Consider the following 17310-nt stretch of genomic DNA (forward strand, 5'->3'; position numbering starts at 1 on the left):
TTCACAAGAAAGCGAACGGTATTAAGCAATGGCGGTTTCTCGTTGCAGAAGTCGATGAGTGTAAATAGAGGATACAATCTTAAAAATTGTACTTCTTTGCGATGTCTAATACGTCTTAATTTTCTGTGTTTCCTAAATTACGTTCAATTTAACTTTTAAAGTATCGAAACACCGATAAAATTAAGGTGAAATGAATTCCATAAGATTAAGAAAATATTTCTCGTTCGTGCTTAACCCTCGCTATACACGACCTTTTAGTCCCCATTCGTCGCATGTAACCGAACACCAGCGTATTTTCTTTTCGCAAGAAAGCGAACGGTATTGAGCAATGGCGGTTTCTCGTTGCAGAAGTCGATGAGTGTAAATAGAGGATACAATCTTTAAAATTGTACTTCTTTGCGATGTCTAATACGTCTTAATTTTCTGTGTTTCCTAAATTACGTTCAATTTAACTTTTAAAGTATCGAAACACCGATAAAATTAAGGTGAAATGAATTCCATAAGATTAAGAAATTTATATTTCTCGTTCGTGCTTAACCCTCGCTATACACGACCTTTTAGTCCCCATACGTCGCATGTAACCGAACACCAGCGCGTTTTCTTTTCGCAAGAAAGCGAACGGTATTGAGCAATGGCGGTTTCTCGTTGCAGAAGTCGAGGAGCGGTCCGGCGGGAAGGCGCGCGGCGGTAAACTAGCGCGTCGTGCGCGCTCCTTCAAGGAGGACTTCCTGGAGAAGCTCTCCCACATGCGTTCTCCTGGAAGCGGGAGCGGCGGTGGGGGCAGCGGGGCGGCTACACGGGCAGCCTCGCCCTCCTCGCCGCGAACACCCCGCGATAAAAGCGCGCCCGGCTGTACCGACACCACATCCACCCTCGACAAGAATCCCCTCAGAGACCTGCACATCCACGTGCGACAGGTGCAGCTGGCACTGCTCCACTTCAGGGACGTCGTGTCGAAGAAGAAGCTCGAGATGCTGCCGGGAAATGGCACCATCGTCCTCGACACCGTCACCACGATACACACCGTGCTGAAGTCCTATCTACTCTCCGAGAACAGGTGACTATCTATTACAGATCCCATCGGGCTGTCTATAAGCCGTTCCCAGGACGAAACCAGACAGTGAAAAATGCGTTTCGACAGGTTTATAGGAGCCACGCGACGTTTATCGATAGTCACGTGAAACCGAACAAGGAAAATGTTTTTAGTTGTAATATCAAATGAATATTACATACTATAATTATTTTATAGTATACAGGGTGATCGGCCACGCCTGGGTAAAATTTTAATGGGGGATTATAGAGGCCAAAATAGGACGAAAATCAAGAATACTAATTTGTTGATGGAGGCTAGGATATTAACAATTAAATTCAAAAATTTCAAATCGGTTTGGAAAAATTATTTTCGGTTGTGGGGATCAAGTACAATCATTTTTGATGAATAGACATACCCCCGAAATCCTACCCATTTCCTAGAAAAAAAATCGGGTAGGTACTGAAATTTTTCGGCGAAGAAAAAAATTTACAAATCTTTCTAAAAAAATTATTTTCAGTTGCGGGGGTCGATTACAATCATTTTTGGTCATTACAGATAACCTCGAAATCCTACGCACTTTCAAGAAAAAAATTCCTTACCGAAAATCTAATTTGAGACCGAAAATGGATCCTCGAAATTTCATGTAAATCTTTACAACGTTATAACTCCTGAATGGATTGGACGATTTTAATGTTTAAAAAAGCAAACGACGCGTATTTTGGCGGAGAATATGTACAAATCGCAAAAATATCCGAAAAGTTGATTCTTGACCCCGCAAAACCAGAAAAACCCCATAAAAATGGTCCAATTTTCAAACAGCCATAACTCCTACAATAGTGACTATATTTCAATGAAACTTTTTTCTGAAGTAGAGCCCATGGGTACCTACAAAATAGTATTAGACAACTTTTTTGTAGGGCGTCAAACAAAATTACTAAACATCAAAATCTAATTTTTAAGAAAAATCGACGGGGGGTGGGTGCCTAAATTTATCGGCGAAAAAAAACAATTTCAAATCGTTTTGGAAAAATTATTTTCGGTTGCGGGGGTCAATTACAATCATTTTTGGTCATTACACATACCCTCGAAATCCTACGCACTTTCGAGAAAAAAATTCCGTACCGAAAATATAATTTGAGACCGAAAATGGATCCTCGAAATTTCATGTAAATCTTTAGAACGTTATAACTCCTGAACGGATTGGACGATTTTAATGTTTAAAAAAGCAAACGACGCGTATTTTGGCGGAGAATATGTACAAATCGCAAAAATATCCGAAAAGTTGATTCTTGACCCCGCAAAACCAGAAAAACCCCATAAAAATGGTCCAATTTTCAAACAGCCATAACTCCTACAATAGTGAATATATTTCAATGAAACTTTTTTCTGAAGTAGAGCCCATGGGTACCTACAAAAAAGTATTAGACAACTTTTCTGTAGGGCGTCAAACAAAATTACTAAACATCAAAATCTAATTTTTAAGAAAAATCGACGGGGGGTGGGTGCCTAAATTTTTCGGCGAAAAAAAACAATTTCAAATCGTTTTGGAAAAATTATTTTCGGTTGCAGGGGTCGATTGCAATCATTTTTGGTCATTACACATACCCTCGAAATCCTAAGCATTTTCAAGAAAAAAATTCCTTACCAAAAATCTAATTTGAGACCGAAAATGGATCCTCGACATTTCATGCAAATCTTTAGAACATCATAACTCCTGAACGGATTGGACGATTTTAATGTTTAAAAAAGCAAATTACGCGTATTTTGGCGGAGAATATGTACAAATCGCAAAAATATCCGAAAAGTTGATTCTTGACCCCGCAAAACCAGAAAAACCCCATAAAAATGGTCCAATTTTCAAACAGCCATAACTCCTACAATAGTGAATATATTTCAATGAAACTTTTTTCTGAAGTAGAGCTCATGGGTACCTACAAAAAAGTATTAGACAACTTTTCTGTAGGGCGTCAAACAAAATTACTAAAAATCAAAATCTAATTTTTAAGAAAAATCGACAGGGGGTAGCTGTTGAAATTTTTCCATGGAAAAAAAAATTTTAAATCGTTCTGGAAAAATTATTTTCGGTTGCAGGGGTCAATTACAATCATGTTTGGTCATTACACATACCCCCCAAATCCTATGTACTTTCGAGAAAAAAATTCCTTAGCGAAAATCAATTTTTCAGCGATAAAAAAATTTTTCAAATCGTTGTAAAAAAATTATTTTCGGTTGCAGGGGTTAATTACAATAATTTTTGGTGAATAGACATACCCCCGAAATCTTGCGCATTTTCGAGAAAAAAATTCATTACGAGCGTAACTTTAAACGTTAATAACTTTTTAACGAAGCCTCCATCAACAAATTAGTATTCTTGATTTTCGTCTTATTTTGGCCTCTAGAATCCCCCATTAAAATTTTTCCCAGGGGTGGCCGTACACCCTGTATAATAATTTGTCTCTGAATTAGTTACGAGAATATTGTAGGTCGGATTAGAGAGTTTATCGATAGTCCCGTGAAACCAAACAAGGAAAATGTTTTTAGTTGTAATGTCAAATGAATATTACATACTATAATTATTTTATAGTATATAATAATTTGTCTCTGAATTAGTTACAGGAATATTGTAGGTCGGATTAGGGAGAAAATTTATTCATCGTTCTTCGCTATGGGGGACTACGGCGTCGACCCCTTTTTTTGTTTATTATGTCCACCCTTCGCGTAGGGTAGAAAGCAGAGGATGATAAGGCACGCGTCTAGGATCGAAGTTTATTCGCCGATAGAAATTTAAATTTTTATATTTTTTATCGTACCTTTGACAACGTTTCACGATGAAAGTCTAGACACACGACCTTGCTCGTTAATTATAGCAGAGTCTCGATAAATGCAACCCTGGTACTCGTTGCATCGTATTAATAACTTCGAATAGGTAATATTTTATTCGAATATTAATAAATATACGACCAATGGTTTTCTCACTTGGGAATATTTAAAAAATATTACGACACAATTTCGTAATAAATCAGATCTGATTGTTCGGAAGGAATTTATTTATTAAGCATTATTTTAGGATACATAATTGAGTTTGAATTATTGACTGCATCGAATTGATATTTTAAACGACGTTTGGGTCAATAGTTTCCATGATTATTATTCTATTTCCATTGAAGTTCTACTTTGGGATCAGCGACGAATCAAGTGTATCAGGCCCTAGCACAATTGTTAAAGCTCTGCGACGATGTGCTGCTACACGGCGACCAGTCTTCTGCGTTGGACACTGAAAACGTGACGCACATCATAGGATTAGTCGAAGAAGCTGTGAAGAATCTAGTTGCCCTGGCGAACGAGAAGATCGCCAACAGGCAAAAACCTGCAACCGTCACAACTAGTAATAGGTGCGCTTCTAAAGTCTCTAATAATCTGAGTTCCCAGTATTTTAACCCATTAAGTACCAAATTATTATTTCATTCCAAATTGACGTTCGTTTTCTTTCGTTTCAATTAAAAAATATTTTACTAAACGGAGAATATAATAGACTTTAAAGAAAAATATTTAACTGTTTAACACGTTGACTGCTATGGGTGCTTTCAAACGCTTGAAACGAGTGAACCTTAATATAAATTTTTAATTAACATTAGTTGCATTAGAAACGTTGTGAAATAACAACTACGCCATTGACGATGTTTCTGTTCTTTGCACTAAAATTTGAACAAATGCTGAGGACATTTTTAGACTTAAAATATGGATGTGGCAATTAACGTGTTAAGAATCCCACTGACCTGTGTAAAGAGGCGCCCCTTTTTTCGTGCTAAAAGCAAACATTATTGAATTTCGTCCTGAGTCTGCTAGTTGGACTCCTTAGTATAGCTATCGTAGCAGATCCTGTCTTAGACGTGCCTGTTAGTAACAAATCTCATTGTTGAGTTCGATCTGAAACATTGTTTTTCAAAGTGGAATGATCGCTTCCATCAGCACATTAACCTTTAGAATTTAACTGTAGTAATATATTCCCAAATCTGCCACTTGGTTTGGGCACAGAAATTTTCTTTTCAAAAACCAATAATCTAAACTTTTCGCGCATAGGAGATTGGTACAAATTAAGCCACGGATATTACGTCCACTGGCAAGTGCAGGATGAAATGCAGTAATTTTTACTCTTGCTACCAGAAAAATCATTTTTCCATATGGATGTAAATAGAAGACTCACAAGGAACGTTGGCGAACGGTCTAGCTTCGATTTTGATGAAATTTCGTACACTTATAAAGCAGCCAAAAATAATCGACACGTATTTTTTTTAGCTGCGGTAACTCGAGTTTAAGGGGTGAAACCACCCCTTGAAGTTTTGGCTCGAAACAGCTATCTCGAAAACGGAAAGACATACGAAAAAATTGTTAATGAGCGAGGTTAATGGTTTCTTATGTACAATAACATGGTGTTAAAAAATTTAACAAAATACAAGTTGTTTATAACAAAAAAAATTTATTAACTTAATTTTTCATTTTATTGAAATTTTCATAATGACAAAAAATGACGAGCATTTTATTCCAAATCCATTGGTATGTAATATTTTAAAATTGCCTCTTACAGTTTTGCAGATTTTTATGATTTACAGTTTGCGCGCACATCCACTATGGTAGTAGCCGTTCTAATTTTGATTTTAATGAAGCACTGTAGGCTTGCACTAAATTATACAGTAACAAGTAACAAGTAACAATAACAGTGACAAGTTTCTTAACAGCAATCAAAAGATTAATTGTTTTTATTACCCTCCTATGACATCGTGGCAAAGGTGAAGCGATTTATAAATTATAAATACATACAGTGTGTATAGCAATTACTGTATGTAGTTTCGATAATAGTGGTACTCGTCGAAAAAATGTTTGAAACAAGAAGATCTTACACCATGCGCATTTAATTATTGCCACGTTACCACAAATATGTTATCTTGGTTCATTTTTAACAGAATAGCAATACTCAACAGGATTCTGGGATGCATTTGGTTTTTCATCTGTACAGGGTATTCGACCACGCCTGGGAAAAATTTTAATGGGAGATTCTAGAGGCCAAATAAAACGGAAATCAAGAATACTAATTTGTTGATGGATGCTTCGTTAAGTTAACAAAATTAAATTAAAAAATTTCAAATCATTCTAAAAAAATTATTTTTGGTTGTGGGGCTCAATTACAATCATTTTTGGTGGATACACATACTCCTGAAATCCTACCCACTTTCGAGAAAAAAATTCGAGTAGATACTGAAATTTTTAAATAAAATTAAAAAATTTCGAATCATACTAAAAAAATTATATGTTATTACAGGGGTCAATTACAAGCATTTTTGGTGAATAGACATACCCCGAAATCCTACGCACTTTCAAGAAAAAAATTCATTACCGAAAATCTCATGTGAGGCCAGAAATGCTTCCCTGAAATTTCATGCATATCTTTAAAACGTCATAACTTCTGAACGGATTGAAGGATTTTAATGTTTAAAAAAGCAATCAACGCGTATTTTAGTAGAGAATATGTAGAATTTCTAAAAATATTGAAAAAGTTGCTCCTTGATCCCGTAAAATGTGAAAAACCCCATAAAGGTGGTCCAATTTTTAAACGGTCATAACTCCTACAATAGTAAAGATATCTCATTGAAACTTTTTTCTGAAGTAGAGCCCATGGGTACCTACAAAAAAGTATTAGACAATTTTTCTGTAGGGTGTCTAACTAAATTATTAAAAATTAAAAACGAATTTTTAAGAAGAATCGACAGTGCCTAAATTTTTCAACGAAAAAAAAAAATTTCAAATCGTTCTGGAAAAATTATCTTCGGTTGCGGGGATCAATTACAATCATTTTTGGTGAATAGACATACCCTCAAATTCCTATCCACTTTGGAGAAAACAATTCGAGTAAGTGCGAAATTTTTTGACAATATTAAAAAATTTCAAATCGTTCTGGAAAAATTATTTTCGGTTGCGGGGGTTAATTACGATAATTTTTGGTGAATAGACCTCCTCGCGAAATCCTACCCACTTTCTAAAAAAAAATTCAGTACCGGCGAAGCTTTAAACATTAATAACTTTTTAACGAAGCTTCCATCAACAAATTGCTATTCTTGATTTCCGTTTTATATTGGCCTCTAGAATCTCCCATTAAAATTTTTCCCAGGGGTGGCTAAATACCTTGTATAGATGAAAAACCAAATGCATTCCAGAATTCTGTTGAGTACTGCTATTCTGTTGAAAATGAACCGAGATGCCATATTTGTGGTGACATGGTAATAATTAAATACACATGGTGTAGGAAATCTTTATGTTTCAAACATTTTTTCGACGAGTACCACTATTGTCGAAACTACATAGAGTAATTGCTATACACACTGTATGTATTTATAATTTATAAATCGCTTCACCTTTGCCACGATGTCATAGGTGGGCAATAAACACAATTAATCTTGTCATTGCTGTTAAGAAACTTGTTACTGTTATTGTTACTTGTTACTTGTTACTGTATAATTTAGTGCAAGCCTACAATGCTCCATTAAAATCAAAATTAGAACGGCTACTACCATAGTGGATGTGCGCGCAAGATGTAAATCATCGAAATCTGCAAAACTGTAGGAGGCAATTTTAAAATATTACATACCAATGGATGTGAAATAAAATGCTCGTCATTTTTTGTCATTATGAAAATTTCAATAAAATGAAAAATTAAGTTAATAAATTTTTTTTCGTTATAAACAAATTGTATTTTGTTAAATTTTTTAACACCATGTTATTGTACATAAGAAACCATTAACCTCGCCCATTAACAATTTTTTCGTATGTCTTTCCGTTTTCGAGATAGCCGTCTCGAGCCAAAACTTCAAGGGGTGGTTTCACCCCTTAAACTCGAGTTACCGCAGCTAAAAAAAATACGTGTCGATTATTTTTGGCTGCTTTATAAGTGTACGAAATTTCATCAAAATCGAAGCCGGACCGTTCGCGAAGGTTCCTTGTCAGAAGTACCTAATATTATCGAGACATTTGTGCAACATACAGTGAAAAATGATAAACAAATGCTTTTAAAAACATACAGGGTGAGGTGCGTGTAATTAGTAATTAAATTAAATGTTCGAACTGCATTCCACCTTCTGCAACACAAGTTCTATTCTTTCTAATAAAGTCTTATGTGTAGCTTCAATCGGAGAACTTCTTGGTACATTTCTACGCATTTTGTATAAATTTTGTAGTTTTCCTTTTATTTTGTGCGTTAAATTCTGAAGTTGAATAAATAAGCATTCTTATGAGGCCTTAGTGTTATGTATTGACAAGTAATTTCAAATATTCTGGCAATCGATTCATGGCAATTTTTCTTTCAATGTCATCTGAAGGTCATAATGTAGCCTAACTATACTATGAAGTTAGAAATACCTAGTTGCATTCAAAAACATAACAGTGACCGTAATTTTTTATCGAAAATCAAATGCAATTTCTTGTCGATTAAATATTGATCAACTTCAATAGGAAACATTTCTTTGTTTGACTGTCGAAAGGAACTGAAAAATCGTGGGGACTAATTCGTGCCTCACCCTGTACATGTAAAACGAAGGATCATAATAACGTAAGATGGAATCTATTTGAGAATATTCCAGACTAGAGATATAAATGTTAATAAAATTTGAACCGTCGAGTCCCTCGATCGATTCTGATCAATAGAGTTGAACCGTGCGTCCATTGGTACTTACTGGGTTAAAGGAACGATCGCCATTTCTGTTTTGTGTCGTCGTACCAATAGAACTTGACAATAAATCAGTGAAATCGTTTCAGAACGTCGGGTTATGGGTCGGAATTGACGCCACAAAGAAACTCCTTACCCGATATTCCGCTAACCCCGAGGGAAAGGCAGATTTTAGAGCAAACCGCTGCGACTACTAGTCTGGTCCGTAGTTCGCATAGTTCAGAGTCGATTTTAAGGGATTCTAGTCCACCCCCAAAACCACCACTCCCCGAGAGGTAGTTCCCTAAGCTTCTTGTAGCGACGAGCATGTATCGTTAGGCTCCGTAGTTTGTTTGGGGAACAGATAAAAACCGATGCCAACGATATTTCAGAACCAACGTGTGTCTGTCGGAGGAGAATAGTTCGTCCGGGACACCGCCACCTTTGCCCCCAAAACGGAGAACGCGGGCTCAGCAGCTGCTAGACGAGTCCGAGGGTCTCTTAGCATCTAGTCTTGATAGGGTCTCCCTTCGAAGTCGATCTCCAGAGGATTCGTCGTCTCTTTTAAGCGCGTCGGCTGGCAGTTTGGATTCGGCTCTGAATCATTCTCGCGATGAGGATGAGATACGAGCGATCATGGGACCAAACGACGAGTCTCTGAACGACAGTATGGATCTCAGCCTGATGGCTACCATTCAGGGTGAGCGATCCTTCCATCAATTACACGCGAAAACTTGCGCTTGCGGATGAAAATGTTTTAATGTTAATCCAGCTTTATCGCACGCCATTCGCATAATTAATAGGAATTGCTGAATCTTCATTAGGTATACACGGTGTTCACCTGAGAAAAATTTTAATGGTGGATTCTAGAGATCAAAATAAGACGAAAATCAAAGATACCGATTTGTTGATGGAGGCTTCGTTAAAAAGTTATTAACAATTAAATTCAAAAATTTCAAATCGTTCTGGAAAAATTATTTTCGGTTGCGGGGGTCAATTACAATCATTTTTGGTGAATACACATACCTCCGAAATCCTACCCACTTTCGAGAAAAAAAATCGGGTAGGTGCTGAAATTTTCCGGCGAAAAAAAAATTTTTCGAATCATTCTAAAAAAATTATTTTCGGTTGCGGGGGTCAATTATAATCATTTTTGGTCATTACACATACCCCCGAAATCCTACGCACTTTCGAGAAAAAAATTCCTTACTGAAGATCTAATTTCTGGCCAGAAATGTCTGCCCGCATTTTCATGCGAATCTTTAAAACGTCATAACTTCTGAACGGATTGGCCGATTTTAATGTTTAAAAAAGCAAACTACGCGTATTTTGATGGAGAATATGTAGAAATTCTAAAAATATTGAAAAAGTTGGTCCTTGACTCCGCAAAATGAGAAAAACCCCAAAAAAATGGTTCAATTTTCAAACAGCCATAACTCCTACAATAGTGAATATATTTCAATGAAACTTTTTTCTGAAGCAGAGCTCAAGGGTACCTACAAAAAAGTATTAGACAACTTTTTTGTAGAGCGTTAAACAAAAATACTAAAAATGAAAAACGAATTTTAAAGAAAAATCGACAGGGGGTAGCTGCCTAAATTTTTCGGCGAAAAAAAAATTTTTCAAATCATTCTGAAAAAATTATGTTTGGTTGCGGGGGTCAATTACAATCATTTTTGGTGAATGCACATACCTCCGAAATCCTACCCACTTTCGAGAAAAAAAATCGGGTAGGTGCTGAAATTTTCCGGCGAAAAAAAAATTTTTCAAATCATTCTAAAAAAATTATTTTCGGTTGCGGGGGTCAATTATAATCATTTTTGGTCATTACACATACCCCCGAAATCCTACGCACTTTCGAGAAAAAAATTCCTTACTGAAAATCTAATTTCTGGCCAGAAATGTCTGCCCGCATTTTCCTGCGAATATTTAAAACGTCATAACTTCTGAACGGATTGGCCGATTTTAATGTTTAAAAAAGCAAACTACGCGTATTTTGGTGGAAAATATGCACAATTCGCAAAAATATTCGAAAAGTTGGTCCTTGACCCCACAAAATGGGAAAAACCCCATAAAAATGGTCCAATTTTCAAACAGCCATAACTCCTACAATAGTGAATATATTTCAATGAAACTTTTTTCTGAAGCAGAGCTCATGGTTACCTACAAAAAAGTATTAGACAACTTTTTTGTAGGGTGTCAAACAAAAATACTAAAAATGAAAAACGAATTTTCAAGAAAAATCGACAGCTGCCTAAATTTTTCGTCGAAAAAAAGAAATTTCAAATCGTTCTGAAAAAATTATTTTTAGTTGCAGGGGTCAATTACAAGCATTTTTGGTGAATAAACATAACCCCAAAATCCTATCCACTTTCGAGAAAAAAATTAATTACTGAAAATATAATGTCTGGTTATCCTGAAAAAAAAAATTTCAAATCGGTCTGAAAAAATTATTTTCGGTTGCAGGGGTCAATTACAATAATTTTTGGTCAATAGATATACCCCCGAAATCCTATGCAGTTTCGAGAAAAAAATTCAAGAATGTGGATAAATTTTTCGACGAAATTAAAACATTTCAAATCGTTTTAAAAAAATTATTTTTATTTGCGGGGGTCGATTACAATCATTTTTGGTGAATAGACATACCCCCGAAATCCTGCGCATTTTCGAGAAAAAAATTCTCATACGGGCGGAACTTTAAACGTTAATAACTTTTTAACGAAGCCTCCATCAACAAATTAATATTCTTGATTTTCGTCTTATTTTGGCCTCTAGAATCCTCCATTAAAATTTTTCCCAGGGGTGGCCGAACACCCTGTATTTCCTATTTAGATTGGAAGCTAACCAGAATTTAATACCAAATTTTGACCGGTTTTTTTTAAAACCTTTTTAAGAATTAATTGAGATATCTAAATGACTACCTCTTTATAGAAACCTCTATTGAATGATTAAAAAATTAATCTTATAGCTCAAAAACTTAAGATACAGATTGCTTTTCTTAACACGAACATTTACATTAAATTATCTTATACAAGATGATATATTGATTATTTATACACTCAACAGCAACGTTATAAATTAAGGGTAAGCTGCAGCTGGTGAGATAAAGTATTTATTAAGTAGCACGATGAAGTAAATTTGACCCACATAAATAATATGCACTTGTTAATAAACATACATTAACACGTAAGTTTATACCTTGAAATTCACTGCATAAAATTTCATTATCAGAATCTGCTTTTTCCTTCAGAAAGATAATTTACTAACACCCAAAGGATTGATAATATTGCTTGTTTTAAAAATATCATAGAGCAATGTATAATATTGAGAACGAAACCTTCCCAAGAAGGCCATCGAAGAATTGTGCAAGTACATTTCCATGTGTGTCCAGAAGAACACTGTGCAGAAATTGCTTAGTCAGCAAAATAATTCTGAACCGTGCTCGCCTTAATCATCAATCCAGTCTTGCTGGAAAAGTCCTAGGGCGCAGACTGTATCAGTTACAAACAGTCGAAGTTAATGTTCAGTAAAATAATCGTGCGGGAGGAATAAAAAATTATGTGGTGTAATATAATTGAAATTTTTTTTATTTCATATATTTTAATAAATATTTTATTGGCGCGTTGAACATAGTTGCGGTTCATTTTTACAGGCATGCAAGTTAATGGTGCTTCAAACTGTAGTTGCTGGGACGGTTCTGAAACAAGTATACCAAGCACTATGTTGTTGGGTCAACAAACTCCCCAAGAAATGCTTAGTCCATTTACCGGTGCGTAATATAAGATTTCAGTTTAATCGTCGGTAAATACCAAAGCAAGGTAACGGGCTGGTGTGACGCGTAGCACATTTATAAACGTAAAGAAAAAATGTAAGAGCTAAAATTACGCAAGAATTCCTCAAATAGTTAGTGGAGCAAGTAGCGTAGGCGTCAGACCTTCCGACTGCGTGAATAAACAGTATAGATGTTCACTCAGTACAGTGTAACAAGCTAGAGCACTTTTTCTAAAGACGTCTTCGAAATTACAGTCTCATAAAGATAGAAAATTCATCATGTCCGCCAGTTGGAATTGGACAAACGTGAAAAGTCTTTTCCGTAAGAAGAAACAATCTTTTTTTTTTTTTTTGCGTTTCTGGTTTGAGGATGTACCAATTTCCAAGGGAACGTTCTTAGCATAGTGTTCTATGTTTGTACGGTGATTGTGTTTTAGGTGTAGAAGGAAAAATGGAACGGTTATCGACCCAGACGCAGGAGTCCGGTTTTGTATCCATGCATTCACAACGAAGTTCATCCCAAAGTTACACCGCATCCAGTGTGACATCAAAAAGATCGTCTCAGCAGAGCAGCGTTAGTTACAATTCCCAGACGTACAATTCGCAGCAACAATCGTTCTCTCAGGCCAAGTTGTCTTCGGATAGCAATGGGTCTATATTCACCCAGAAGACAATGACTAGTTCCAAGAGTACTATTAGCACAACAAATATGTCTGGAAGTGGAGATCCCGCGCTGTTAGAAAAACTGGTAAACGTGGGTGTTGCGTGTCCGTGTTTTTGCTTTCTTTTAATCACGCGTGTAAATTATTTTATGGTCCAGTTCTTCAAAAGTGTCACTCGGATCTAAGAAAGAGCCGTTGATAAACACGTGTTCTTTAGATGTAAACAGATGCTTTTTAAGTTGTCAACATTTTTCTTAGTTCTGAGATGTAGTAAATATTGTAACACCTTGTATTATTGTGTTAATGTATTTTGTTTGCTTTTTGTAGAAGTTGTTTTACGAGTAAAATAATTTATTCTACGTTTGTACATTTATCACACTTCAGTTTCTACTCTGTGTAGGAAATTGAATCAATTTCTGCGTCTGACGCAAACGGCATGCCACCAGCGTTGCCCGAAAAACGTTCGAAACGGAGAAAAGAACGTCAGCCATCGCAGTACGACAATGTACCTGAGAACGAGCATTTATCAACCTGTAGTTTACACACCAGCAATGGCGATAGTCCGGACGCCAGTAAACCTCCTCCACTTCCTCCTAAAAAACGACACAGTAAGTTGAAGCGTTGATTCCCAACGAAGACAGTAATAAAGCAAGTGACTATTTAAATATCTTGCACCGTAGCTGCTTTATTACTGTCGCATCGTCGTTCGTTGTATTCGTTTTTAAAAGTAATAATGAAATATTTTTAAAATAAAATAAAATCGGAATCGAACCGAAGTGAGTTTAGTGGATACAGTTGCTCTAGAAATTGCCTAGATTATAATTAGAGTAGAAGTTCCGAAATTTGTTCCTGGTAGTAGGTTAAAACTGATGAAATATTTTGTATCCCCCAGTGTTCCAATCAGTGGCATATTCTGGTAAGTGGGATCCTGCCCACACAAATCAGCTATCCCACAGCAAACACTTTCACGCTAAGTTGAAATCCTTCGTTTCACGCATTAATACACGATTTTTCAGCTCCTAGCTTTTTGCGGCATGTTTATCTTCCTTTTAATCTCATTTTGTCGAAATGATTTGAAACGTAATATTTCGTTTTACACTAAAGCTTGGATAGTTTATTCATATCGTCAGCTTTTCGATGGCTTACAGTCTAACGTTACTTGATGGTAACGTTCAAAACAGGAGTATTCAGTTTTATAAAATTGTCAAAATTGTTTTCTATTACTTAATATATTTCGTGAAATAAAATTCAAATACATTTAATCGCCTTTAACACACGTTTATCGATACTTCGTATTATTTTCGCCAACTGGTTCTAATGTTCATTAACAGTAGAAACTAATCCTCAACTACTTATGTGGGCGTCGACATTGTTTCACTAATTAAATTGACCTTTCCTTGCTAATAGTCAGTTAACACTTACGCTTCTTTAACTCTGGAACAGCGCCAGAGCGTTTAGTTTTCGTTTTCACGATTATGCGTGAGGAATCGACGGAAGAGAACTCTTCTGCGATGTAAAATTCTCTAAAAATTATCTGATATCGTTCGTGCTCGTATTACTGTGATATTTGTTCTAACACCGTAACAGCTTGCCCCGGAAATCACAATTTTACAATCATTGCAAAGATGTTGTTCAAACGATTTCATTCCTATTCCAGTAAGTTTACATGGATTTTATACGCGCGAACTTTTCTAATAATATATCAAGGTATATGCTTGTGCATCAGTGTTTTTATGTATTTTATTCACCTATGCTTTAAAATACTTTATCGTAACATGAATCATGCTTGTATCTATAATACGTATTATACATCATAAAGTCACATTTTTTATTTAGTTTTTACGTTATCTCGCTGTAAGTCTCTAATATATTGTTAAAGTTACGTGAACCTGATTGCATCTATTTCAGTCATGGCATACATGGAGATGTTTGGGAACTGTTCCCATAGTAACAATGACTTCATCTCTGGTCTTGGGACGCGCCATTCAGTGGCAGCTTATAATTCAATGCAAGCAGAATGGCAACAACACGAGATGGCCCTTACCACAACACAGTCATGTTCATTCATGGCACATACTATGACTACGTTGCACGATAGCTCAAAGTATGTGATTTAATATGAACGCACACGCGTGTCGCGGCACCCGTCTTGCGTGTCGTTAAAAAATATCTCTTATTTTTCTCCTAGTACCTCCATAACTATGACACCACCAGCAGCTGAAGTAATAAATAATTCTAGTCTCCCTCCAGTATTGCCACCAAAGAGATCTCGTTCCATTAAATCGAACGCAACACCTCCGCCAATTTCACCAAAACCAACCATCAGCATGCAAAGTATACATACAATAGATCCAATTGTGACATCAACTCCAGTGAAAACAGAAGAGTCTGTCTGTGTTCACGACAAGAAGGATCTCACACCTTCGACTCCAGTGAAATTGGTAAATATCGTAACTTTATAAATCTGTTGTAATACTTATATCGATAATATTTTGCTTTCAGAACAACGTTACCTTAGATACAATATTACCGTCTTCAAGACCAGCGAGCAATGCTCTGTCGTCGATATCAGTCGATGAAAACACTCTCGAATTAAGAGACGTTGATCAAGATGATAGCATTTTGGACGAACTGGACATCAGCAAATACTTAGTCTTTAAAAAGCCTGACGAGGAAGGACCAGATATACGAGGAGGGCATCCGGATGCGTTATTGGTCCACGCAACCAAAGCTAACAAACACGGTAACGATTGATCTTATTATTTTAATTGCGAATTTTTCTTGATGAATATAATTGATTACATTTTTTTTTCATGCGTCATAGATGAAAAAGAGTCAGGTCAGTGTAATAATTTATCGAATTTTCGTTTATCCAATGTATGTTCAAAAATTTTATTTCTATTTAGTCAGTGCTATACACTATTATCAACTATGAGTAATTAAGTTCATCTTCGTAAAGTGCACAGGCAAATAATTTCATCGTTTTTACCGTTATAATTTCTATTGAGAATCTCAACTTACGGTCAATATTTAATAAATTAACAGTTTTACATGTTCGATCTCGTTACAGACTTTCTGTATCAGGAAGCGTTCTTGACAACGTATAGGACTTTCATGCAACCACTTGAATTAATCCAAAAGTTACACAGACGTCATCAACGATTCTCTTGTTCCGCTGACGTCGTTAAACAAAGGGCAGCGCGCGAAGCGTTTTCCTTACTAGTTAGAGTTGTTAGCGATTTAACGTGAGTTCACAAGAGGCATTATATTAATTATATTAAAAAAAATAAGACGTATCGTTAGTCTATTCAAGCATGGGTATAAAGACAGACGCTTCTATGAACTAACAATATTTCTACTTTTTTTTGACGAACAATCACTTATCCAAATTATTTTACGTTCGAAATTATTCTTAACGAGTAGAATATATTGACTTCTTTTAGTATGTCCGATCTCGATGATACCCTCCTACAAACCTTGATGGAATTCGTGCAACAGTTAGTATGTAGCGGCGATCTTACTATGGCAAAGGCATTACGCGTTAAAATTTTGGAGAAACACCAAGCGAAACAGTTACAGTCTACGCAGCCAATTCTTTCCTCCTTAAGTGTAACAACGAAACAAGCTTCCCTTCTCGACTTTAAGAGTGAACAAATAGCCGAACAAATGACTTTGTTGGACGCGGATCTGTTCATGAAAATCGAGATACCGGAAGTGTTAATTTGGGCCCAGGAACAGAACGAGGAACGAAGCCCGAATCTGACCAGGTTCACGGAACATTTCAACAAGATGTCGTACTGGGCCAGATCGAGGATATTGGAGCATAGATTAGAAAATGAAGCGAAAGACAGAGAGAAATACGTGGTGAAATTTATTAAAATAATGAAGCACCTTAGAAAAATAAATAATTTTAATAGCTATTTAGCCTTGCTTTCCGCGTTGGATAGCGCGCCTATTAGGAGGCTCGAGTGGCAAAAACATATTACAGAAGGCTTGAAGGAATATTGTGCTCTTATCGATAGTTCTAGCAGTTTTAGAGCTTACAGGCAAGCTCTGGCCGAAACGCAACCGCCGTGTATTCCATATATGTGAGAATCATTATTATTTTACTACTGTAAATTAAAAACGAAGTTCTACCAAGATTTTTCTTC

At 36.0% G+C, this 17310-nt stretch overlaps 1 protein-coding gene across 6 annotated transcripts in view; it reads left to right on the forward strand.

Moving 5' to 3' along the window:
- The window catches only part of C3g (C3G guanyl-nucleotide exchange factor), a 129409-nt gene that overhangs the window by 98817 nt on the left and 13282 nt on the right, over window positions 1–17310 (forward strand). For 2 of the 6 annotated variants that reach the window (XM_076770851.1, XM_076770856.1), the window contains 14 exons: window positions 652–1057; window positions 4201–4425; window positions 8837–9022; window positions 9119–9426; window positions 12379–12495; window positions 12935–13251; window positions 13560–13767; window positions 14052–14075; window positions 15068–15263; window positions 15348–15600; window positions 15662–15902; window positions 15984–15998; window positions 16230–16404; window positions 16603–17247. In XM_076770851.1, coding sequence (XP_076626966.1) covers window positions 652–1057; window positions 4201–4425; window positions 8837–9022; window positions 9119–9426; window positions 12379–12495; window positions 12935–13251; window positions 13560–13767; window positions 14052–14075; window positions 15068–15263; window positions 15348–15600; window positions 15662–15902; window positions 15984–15998; window positions 16230–16404; window positions 16603–17247 — 3316 coding nt within the window. The remainder of the gene's footprint in view (window positions 1–651; window positions 1058–4200; window positions 4426–8836; window positions 9023–9118; window positions 9427–12378; window positions 12496–12934; window positions 13252–13559; window positions 13768–14051; window positions 14076–15067; window positions 15264–15347; window positions 15601–15661; window positions 15903–15983; window positions 15999–16229; window positions 16405–16602; window positions 17248–17310) is intronic. The other 4 variants (XM_076770852.1, XM_076770855.1, XM_076770854.1 and 1 more) reach the window with 4 other exon arrangements.

Source organism: Colletes latitarsis, chromosome 8, assembly GCF_051014445.1.
Source record: "Colletes latitarsis isolate SP2378_abdomen chromosome 8, iyColLati1, whole genome shotgun sequence".
Classification (NCBI taxonomy): domain Eukaryota; kingdom Metazoa; phylum Arthropoda; class Insecta; order Hymenoptera; family Colletidae; genus Colletes; species Colletes latitarsis.